Source organism: Sycon ciliatum, chromosome 13 (assembly GCF_964019385.1).
Source record: "Sycon ciliatum chromosome 13, ocSycCili1.1, whole genome shotgun sequence".
NCBI lineage: Eukaryota > Metazoa > Porifera > Calcarea > Leucosolenida > Sycettidae > Sycon > Sycon ciliatum.
This window is the reverse complement of record NC_088655.1, coordinates 12,356,175-12,366,309: the sequence shown is the minus strand read 5'-3', so window position 1 is coordinate 12,366,309 and position 10,135 is coordinate 12,356,175. Positions and strand designations below refer to the sequence as shown.

Here is a 10,135-nt window from a genome sequence, read left to right as displayed (position 1 = left end):
AGCGAGCTGATAATTATATCGGCTTCGTCTGCAATAGCTGCTGCTTCTTCATCAGTCGGAAACTCAGTAGCGCTCACTCTTGACCGACCCGCGCGGCCATTTCTTCAGCTGAATACCGAGGTTCTCAGCCCCAGACCGAACTCATGAAGGTCAGCCATGGCTGCATCCTCACTCTCACAAGGAGTTACGTCTTCGGAGTCGCTTGCACCACCTACTATGGGTCGCCAAATCATTTGAAATAGCACTGACACTATTGCTTTCACGCACTCCTTTTGACCTAGCTGCACGCTATGACGTTGCGGAGGGTGTGGCGCGGCCGCATGACGTCATGGCGCAGCCCCCGAAACTCAGTTTTTCAAACGGAAATATCTCGAGAACGCTTTGTCGGGGACATGTGGGACCAACACCATTCGACTCAGCGGCCGAAACTCTACCAACCCTGAAATTTAAATTTTTCACCGGACTTCCCCTTTAAAGTTTCATGCCATCTCAGGCACTCATCAGGTGATACATTTACATAATAATTATCCGTACTGCGCGGCGTGTTCCGCATCACTGCACACGTTTGCATCTCCCCATACTTCATGCGATTTTACTATGATCTGTTTTAGTGTTGCGTTTCGGAGAGAAACGACCAGTACCAGGCATGTGGCCTCTAAACACTTCTTCACCTTCACCTGGTCTAGTCGCTAATGAACATTATAACGCATGGTGATTGGACTGGGATGGAGAGCCAAGGAATACATGTACATTGTACATGTACCTCAGTAATCAGCATTGTACTACATGTACATGTTGCACCTTCTGGCTACACAGCATTTTTAAATGCTGGACACAAACTACGGATAACGTGTAGTATGGTGATTTCTGTGTGCTTTCATGCTTGTACCAGGGCCAATTCATACAAGTAAAATACACGTACGGCGATAGTGCAGGAGAGGGGACCAGAGTTGCATGTGAGACTACGGTTTCGGATTTTCTAATGTCCCTGTGTAGCACTCCACTAATACTCCTAGATGCTAGAAAGCGTGTCCAAGAGATACCATGGTGGCCAGTGCATTCCGCATTTGATTTTAAGAGAATAGATGCGGGTTATCTACAGAGAATACCTCTCTTCCATGACCCAGACCAGATCCTGTCTAGATACATGAATATGTATAGGAAATACGTAGTCAAGTGGTGTGCTTCACTGTCCGAAGAGTGCTCAATGCCCATTTAGGGCAGAGCCTTGTACGTGTTGCCTGATGATCGTAGCAATACGTGAAACTGAGAGTTGTAACAAAGCTTCCAAACTCTCTCTTGTGTATAGGAAATACACAAGAGAGAGAGAGGTTGGAAGCTTCTTACAACTCTGAGTTTCACGTATTACTACGATCATCAGGCAACTGATGGATCCAAAACGGGCAGCCAGACCATAAGGGGAGCAAGGCGGGAAATTCTGAGGGGTATCAGATGCGACGTATATCATAGCGCAAGGGCTTAGTGTATAGGAAATAGAGTGACGTGCAATTGAGTACATGTACAGGGTCCGGAAGTGGTTAGAGTGGACAAAGAAAATGAGACAAACTGAACAGAATCGGTCGAAACCAGGTCAACATTGGCTTGTTCGTACCGAAAAAGACTGATTCTCGCAAAACCATGGAGTAAAGAGTTGCACCAGCATCGCCATCAATAGTAGAGGCCTGTAATGTTGTGAACATACAGAGAGAACCCAGATGGTGAGCGAATTAAAAATTTGCAACATGGAAATTGGTGGCACACGGCTGACAGTTCAAAATCTGATTTAGTTGGTGGACTCGACTACAGAACTTGTGCCCACAATTTTCATGTTACAAAAACGGAGAGAATATTACCATTATACCAAAACAAGCATTAAACATTTAAAAAAACTCTGACCTTTTCACAAAAAACTTTTTTCACACTATATTCCTCGCTAAATACCATGTATTCGTGTTGCTTTTGCGAAACCCAAGCACTTAGTTTCCTCCATTCTCGTCCAAAATAGTTTAGAAAACATAGCATCAGAAAGGGCAAATGCAGGCTGAATTGCCAGCTTGGAGAAAGGATTAGTCTTACAAACAGGTTTGACAAAGCAACCCACAGTATGTTGCCCTGTTGCGAACTAAGCTCAAAAATCAACAGCTCAGCCAGAAATTCCGCATTATTTGTCAGGAAAAGGTACTATATCAATATAAAGGACGCACAGACCATACGTTGGGATTGAAGTGATTCGCCGAGATGCCTTTCTTCTGTTGACGGTCTGGCAACAGAATGCAACTTTAACAATCATGGAAGACTTGAAAAACACTTGGAAGCCACACGTAAATGTTCTGTTTACTACAACCCGATCAGCATCACACGGAACAGTTCACAGGAATCGTTTTACTTGATAAAGGTAACACGATGATGTCATCCTCCAGGCTATTTCGTATGGAGTTACATCACAACTCACGAGTGCTAGTTTGCCACACAATACTTCGATGCAATTTGCATAAATTCTAGGAAACGGGACACTGTGTAGAAACATTACATTTGCTTTGCAATGTTCCTTAGGGCTGGTTAAATTCTTTGCAAAACAGTTATTTTACTCTTGAGTCAGTAAAAAGGTTAAGTAATGCGAAAAATGGAATTAGTTGTGCTGTCATGTTCACACCCACCCACCCACACACACACACACACACACACACACACACACACACACGCACACACACACACACACACACATACACACACACAAACACAAGCACGAAGACTTTGTATGTGTGGGGACATGATGGTAAAACTAACTCATTCTACTGCACTACTTAGGGTAGACATTTCATCAACTTCCGCCAGATTTTTCGAATAAGAAAAGATTCCACATGATCTAACCATGTGGAGAGCCGGGCCCAGAGCCCTGTGGATGGGTATGCTCCTGAATCACTCTCAAATCCTCTTTTTCAACGGCTATAGCTCATATATTTGTTTTAAGGAAAGTGGAAAGACTTTGGTTGAGATCAAAGGATTTAAGTGAAAAAGAAGGACCGATGGTTTCAAGGTATCCGTCGCCTGTGTCCAACACTAACAAAATAGAAGCAGAGTGGATATCTTGTAAACCTTTCGTCCTCCTTTTTTCAATGAAAGGGATGTTGTGCATTTCCAGAAAAAAGGCAGCTTACTTATGGGTTCGTGGCATATAGCATTGAGACTGGCGGTGGGCGGAAAGGAGGCACAGCATATAACATGGAGAATGGGTGGACGGCTGTGAGACACAAACCACACACGAAAGTTCAACTTAAAAAATATGGACTCGAATGGAGAGCCAAGGGATTAATTTATGGAAAATATAAAAGGACCAAGGAACCAAGGGACAACAAGTTACGTTTAGATTGGTTTGGTAAATGGTGGTATTCACACGACAGGCAAATCCACGTGCACCGGAAAGTTGCTATGGTATTTTACCTTTGAACGAGAAAAGTGGCTGAAAGTGGCTGAAAAGCGCAAGCGAGCTGGGGGCCCACTTTATTATTATTATTATTAATAACTTTTTATTTTACTAGGGTGTTTCCTCTTTTCACAATAATAGTGGCGTGCACGAGTACATTTACACCACAAAGCGCGAAACAAGACTTGATTTTTTACGCGGCTCTTTTAAGAGCATGATAATTATTGTATGCCTGTTTTGAAAATTTGAAATACCCATGGCTACTGGTCGGTGAAGCATTCAGAAATGCAAACGTGCCTGTCGTCGAGTGCAGCTGTGTGAATCCATACAGTCACTTTTCTCGTATGTCACTCCATATAAGACGTGCACGCGCCTGTGGTGTGAATACCCTATTAGTAGACATTATAGCGTAACTTTTAGTTCGTTGGTCCTTTTATTTTCTATGAACGACGTTCTTCTGCCAGTAAGATCCCATTTGATCGGAATCGCTGAAGGAGCTAAACTGAATCATTGATTGAATCGCCATTGTGAACAGATCCTGTAGCCTAACTTAAGCCAGACTTTAAAAACAAATCCATGCTTTTGTATGAACAAGGAAGGTAGTGAAGCTTGTGGGTTTCCACCTGTAGTCATTCCCGGTGAGCCCGGCACTATAGCATATTGACTGTTTACCTTGCGTTTGAAGTTCATCCCATTCCTATTTCAATTGTAGATTTTTTATGAAAGTTGACATGCCTACTTTTAGAATGGAAGAGAACAACGACGACGACGACGACGACGACGACGACGACGACGACGGCGGCGGCGGCGGCGGCGGCGGCGGCGGCGGCGGCGGCGGCGGCGGCGGCGGCGGCGGCGGCGGCGGCGGCGGCGGCGGCGGCGGCGGCGGCGGCGGCGGCGGCGGCGGCGGCGGCGGCGGCGGCGGCGGCGGCGGCGGCGGCGGCGGCGGCGGCGGCGGCGGCGGCGGCGGCGGCGGCGGCGGCGGCGGCGGCGGCGGCGGCGGCGGCGGCGGCGGCGGCGGCGGCGGCGGCGGCGGCGGCGGCGGCGGCGGCGGCGGCGGCGGCGGCGGCGGCGGCGGCGGCGGCGGCGACGGCGACGACGACGACGACGACGACGACGACGACGACGACGACGACAACAACAACAACAACAACAGCAAAAGAACATAGGGACAACAAAGGGCGTGCAGGTGCTCTAAAGGTGAGGTGAAATGCGCACCCCCGACCAATGGTCTCGGGATCAAGGCGCACATCACGCACCATGGGGGGGGGGGGGGAGAGGGGGAGGGGAGAGATATTCTACTATTCGAAGATTCCTTGGTCCTTTCTCTTTTGTAGAAATTAAACCTTTGGCTCTGCATCCGAGTGTATTCGAAGTATAGTATACTATCCTCATCCAAAAAAGGATTAATCAAGCAAGCCCCTTCTCTGTAATGTATTCACCCTAACCAGCACACTCAGCGCGAGAATTAGAACACGCGGCACAAATTCCTTTCAGATCTACATGTAACTCCCCTTACGAGCACTTCGTATGGCCATTACGTAACGCCATTACGTAACGTTTTTTAAAATCTTTAAACTGCGCTGCTCGGTGGGCCACGTTGCTGGATCCATTCTGCCACTTTACTAACATCTAGATCCGAGGAAATCGAGTTCCCTGGAGAAAGTCAGTTGTCCTTTGGGTTACCGAACTCTGTAAGCATTCTACTACACCAATATGTACCGTTGCTGCTGCGCATGGTGTCCTGGATAGTTTCGGTTGCTGACTGAGCAAGGGAAAGTGCTGCGCGTCTTACAGCAGCCGACACGTCGCGAGCAAGCTGCTCCATACCCTCTGGGCTACGTCGACCTGTAGGGAAAGAAATAATAAAAGAAATAACTTTTGAGCATGCTAGAAGACACGATGATCTACTGCTGTGGAGAGCAAGTCGGGGACAATAGCTCCTCTCCTCCAGATGCGTGCAAAATGTCAAACCCAACATGAAAGCCCAGATCGCTTGGGGTTTTAATCCACAACTACCTCTTTCCCTGTATGGAATAGCGGACAAAACAATTCGCTATAGATTTCCCTTCTAAGTGTTCAATGAAAGGTCCGACAAACTGTTCTAGTCTTTCCTAACGGTACGAATGAGGTAAAATATGCAGTTCATGCTCCATACTGAAGGCCCCAGTAGTGATTACCAGGTCAAGTCACACCTCGCTTAACCGCACACATCCGTGTTCCACAAAAGCATCCGGGTAAGCGAGGGAACTGGATAAACGAACACACATACGGTATGCATGCATGACATATGCTGTACATTTGTAACCAATGATATTCTTCCTGATGGTGAGGGATCCGGATAAAGAGGACGGATAAGCAAGGTCTGACTGGACATCACTACAACCTCATCAATCCTGCTGCAGTGCACGAAGGCAACATTTCTGACACAGTCCTGAATACACCATACTTACCATGAGCATAGCTGTTCAGATGGCTGGCAACCACTCCTGCCACCTTGCGTCCAATCTCCTTAGCAATGGGCTTGACTGTGTTCCAGACACGCGACGCTCCGTTCTTGATCGCTGAGAAGAAGCCTGGGTTTCCGTAAGCTGTATGGCCAACACATGGAGTCACTGAGCTAAAGTTCTACCTGACATGTGTGATCCAATGTAATGCATCGTATCTGGTGTAAAAACATACTGACCCTACGGAAATTTCACCACACGATTGGAACAAATATAGTGCAGTGTGCCGATCGGATAATGGCAAAATAGAAAGTGAACCACACTTTCCCTCGAAGACAAAGTTGCTATTATTACACTTCAGAACAGGAAGATTGATCAACAACGTTGTGAAAAGTTTCACAAGTCAAGCATACTTTCAAGGTTCAGAAGCCTTGAGCCACAATTTTGCGGGATAACATTCTTCACTGAGCAAGGATAGAGCATGAAAAATAATGTATATTGCGTATTTACCATCCGCCTCTCTCAGGGCTAGCTGCAGAGAATCCTTGACCATACGCTTTCCCATAGCCTGGAACTCGTCATTCGCTACAGCTGCAATCTTGTCGAACAGTACATCATCGTCACCAGCACGCTTGTTATCTACAGCAAGTTTTGAGAAACAAATTGCACTTCCGTGGTGTGTTCGGACTCTCAGAAGTTAATGGTGCCAGTCTTTGCATTTGCGAGGCCAGGAGTTGCCAATTATCTGTGCATCGCAGTATCATGTTGAAAACCCCTTCCGCTTTTGAGCATGACCGAAACCTTATATCCAAGGTTTCTCAGTCATGCTGTTAGATCATTCCACTATCACTACAAAAAAGGAATTAATTCTTCTTCTATTGAAATCATCTCAACTTCAAGTTCGCACAGCCGCATTCAGTTCTTGGCCACACCACAAAAACTGTAGTCTTTACACTTCGTTTCATTATTTATATCAAAAACATTCAAAGTTTGCGTGACACTCGGCTGGAGGCTGAGTTTTCTGCATCCACAGGAACGCCTCAACCTTCTATGGATCAAGGCGCTCCTAAGCGGTGGGAGGTGAGTAGATCAGACCCACCACAAAGTGGTCAAAGACTGAAAATCCCATTCACTGCATCCATGCTTCCCTCGTGCCAGGTCACGAGTTCTCAGTTAACTACCTGTGGGCCACATCATGGCTGTAAAATTCCTTTCGCTTCCATACAGGACGTGAACTTGGCACTCTCAGTTGCTCAATCACGGTCTTAGACCATCCCGCCATGCCTCCCTACTTATATCATATTATCAACGGAATTGATCCTAGATGGTGGTGGCGTTGTCATTTTATAAAATTGCAAGATGGATACGCCACCAATCAACAGGACATGCACAAAGTGGAGCCGGATAGTTGGAGCATTATTTCTAGAAGCCAGCAAATCGATCAACAAGACTGAGCACACAAAATTCACATACATGCTCTACCATCCATCTTCGGGATAGACAATTTCGAGAGTTTCAGGTCCCCCTTGTTCACTGCTGTGGATTCAAGTACAGTCTATAGAATTATGTATGGTCTAAGCGTTAAGTTAAGTCACCGGGTCAAAAGTAGAGCTCTTCAGATTGCACTCACGCGCCTGCAAAGCTTGTAGGCCCGACTGGGCCAGAGACTTAGCGGCAGACTTTCCAGCACCAATGGCTACCTTCTTGATCGTATTCCAGAAGCTTGGATCGGGGCCTCGTCGGCCAGCCTCCGCCACGGTGGAGTCGACATCAAACTCCATAAGTCGACTGTCCATCAGGGCTTCGTCCTCTGCTGCATCGTAAATTTCATCTACAAATGGTCACGAAATGGGAGAACATAGGTGATACTGCTATTCTCTTTGAATCATTATTAATCTTCTTGGAGCTAGTTCGAAGGATAATTCATCGCGGAAACGCTACGGACATATTTTAATGATGATATTAATCTTATATCACGGGGTAAAAGCGTCCAGTTAACACACACCTACAGAAGTTTACATAACGAACTACCAACAGCTGAAATTATGGTAAAGGCGTAAAATGACCCGCGCTCTGCGAAAACCGACCTTAGGTGCTTCGTAATTTTTTCGAGAAAAAGAACAAAACGTCACGGTCTGTCGATTTTTGAAGATCACAAGGTGAGAGTCATGGCGGAACGAAGCAGAAGACAGTCGCTAGCTCAAATAATTGCTGTGGGCTTCTTTCAGAGGTTTTATCCGAACTCCTTCACGATGAATAGTCAATTTTTGGCCTGGTCCAATCGCAGTTCTGATGACAGCAGTGCCGAGGAGAGTCGAATGTGGAATCGCAGGACGCAACGCTGATCGAGCTGGACGGCCATGCGGAGGAGAATTTCGATCAGGCGTCAGTTTTGCCACCAGCCCAGCCCCTCAATGCCGGCAATAAACAGAGTGCAGACCAACAAAAATCGGTTCAAGTACTGTCTACAATCCAGGAGGCTCGCGACAAGTTTGGCAAGGGCTGTAGTTGTTCCGCACTGGTGCTGTTTCAAGAGCTTGACACTTGAAACCTTGCTTTACATTTACAGCGCACACAGCGCACGTCCTGACCAAGTCAGAGCGCTGCTTGTGTGTAGGCGGAAAGCTAGACGTGCTCAGGAGACGTGGCGAGGCTACCCAGCGCTTCCAGCATGCTGGGAGATGTGATAGATGGGGCTCAACAATACTACTCTGAACTACTGAAGACTACAGTCAGTGGCTGGTGTGGAAGTCATGTACATGCATGTCAGGAAGTCTTTGTGTGTGCCTCCAGCCCAGGATCAAGCCCTGGGTGCTGAAATCTGTGCAGGCTGCTGTCAGTGCAAGTGAAATCAGCCCAACACAGGAATTGAATGAACTCTGGAATGCACTGCCTGTGGAAGATGTTTTGGAGCTGAAGCATTTTATAGAGCATTATGCTATAGCTCATGGCCTCCCTTAACCTGCAGATCCACATGGGTACAACAAGCCAGTACCAACCTACTTGTATTTGCCGTGTATCACTACGAAGAAGCTTGTTCACCAGGCGTTCACAAAGCCTGGTGGCAAAGCTGCATACAGTACGTTTGGCAAGATTTGGAAAAGGGACTGCCATAATATCACCGATTATGAAACAATGTGTGCGGCAGATGTAGACATAACCAGATGTTCTACTACCAGTACCAGATAAAACTATCAATATCCTTTAACCCGGCATTGATCCGAGCTTCTTCACTACTTTGCACCTGCCTCTACCCATCACTCTGGCTGGCATATCCTCATACAGAGCCAAATACCTCTTCCAGCAGATTCGTGAGCAACACCGTCCACAGAGCAGAGATAGAATGTTTCTATCTCCACAACAGGAAGATCCAATGCCATAATTAACCTTTCCTTTTGAAGATTATGACATACAGATTGATTCTGCAAAGTTTGGTTGCAATCATGCTGCTTGAATTCTCACAGCATTGGCTCCAAAATGTAGCATATCATCCAGGATTTTTGCTACTTTTCCTCAAAAAACTGTAGGAAAACTGCAAAGAAATTGTCATTGTATCTAACTGGATATGTATGCAATCCACCTCAAACTTCACCAGAAGTTGAAGAAAGGGTCATGGGTCAACAATCCAGCACAAACTCAATTTCGCCAAAATAGCACCTAAGGTCGGTTTTTGCAGAGCACTGGTCAAATGGTAATACTTGCATTCATAAAATGTGAGGAAGTTGCAAAATGAGAAGTATCTTTCGCAACAGAAGATGCGGATCACTGCGCCATTAAAATCCAAATTTTATTACAAATTCATCCAAAAATGTTTGGATGAATTTGCAGTCGAGAGACCGTTTTTGAGCAGTGGTGTATAACTGTGTGAAACATGAACTGTGGCTATAGTGGAGTCTGCACACCCTTAGGAAGGTAATCAAAACAATAATGCTAGTATTATATGAGCAAGGAAGCGTGGAAACGCTGATCGCAGTGACACTATCTATTCACCTGCATTGGCAACGTCAGCCATGAAACTGTCCTCATCCTCGTCGTGCAGGCCAAAGTCAGACAGACGGTGAGCGGGAGCAGCCTTTGCCAGGCCTATTCCGAGCAGCAGCAAGCACACAATCTTACAGTTGAAGATGGCCATTTTGTCTACTTGCCTGGAATTCCAGTATCAAAGTTGGCAGTGATTGTGCTCTCATCGCCGAATTCTCAGCCATTTATGTCCCCTATCAGCCACACCCCACACAAAGCGGATATAGCTGTTCGTTCCCCCACT

The 10,135-nt window shown here is 46.5% G+C and overlaps 1 protein-coding gene across 1 annotated transcript; it reads right to left on the bottom strand.

Annotated features, from left to right (window-relative positions):
* Positions 1-1,415: 1,415 nt before the first annotated feature.
* LOC135829519 (uncharacterized) lies at positions 1,416-10,058 on the bottom strand. Its single transcript, XM_065341919.1, has 7 exons — positions 9,862-10,058; positions 7,502-7,702; positions 6,382-6,510; positions 5,878-6,015; positions 5,147-5,272; positions 3,159-3,241; positions 1,416-1,682 (listed from the first exon to the last, which is right to left on the bottom strand). Exons 1-6 carry the CDS (start codon positions 10,001-10,003, stop codon positions 3,159-3,161), a joined length of 819 nt encoding a protein of 272 aa, XP_065197991.1. The 5' UTR covers positions 10,004-10,058; the 3' UTR covers positions 1,416-1,682.
* Positions 10,059-10,135: the final 77 nt, after the last annotated feature.

Excerpts from the sequence above, each read along its gene's own strand:
- LOC135829519 (XM_065341919.1), bottom strand. The coding sequence starts at position 10,003 with ATGGCCATCTTCAACTGTAAGATTGTGTGCTTGCTGCTGCTCGGAATA. Across the intron at positions 6,016-6,381 it reads AGCCCTGAGAGAGGCGGATG|CTTACGGAAACCCAGGCTTC; the intron begins GTAAATACGCAA and ends TTGGCCATACAG. Across the intron at positions 3,242-5,146 it reads CACCATGCGCAGCAGCAACG|CCGTCCACCCATTCTCCATG; the intron begins GTACATATTGGT and ends TGTGTCTCACAG.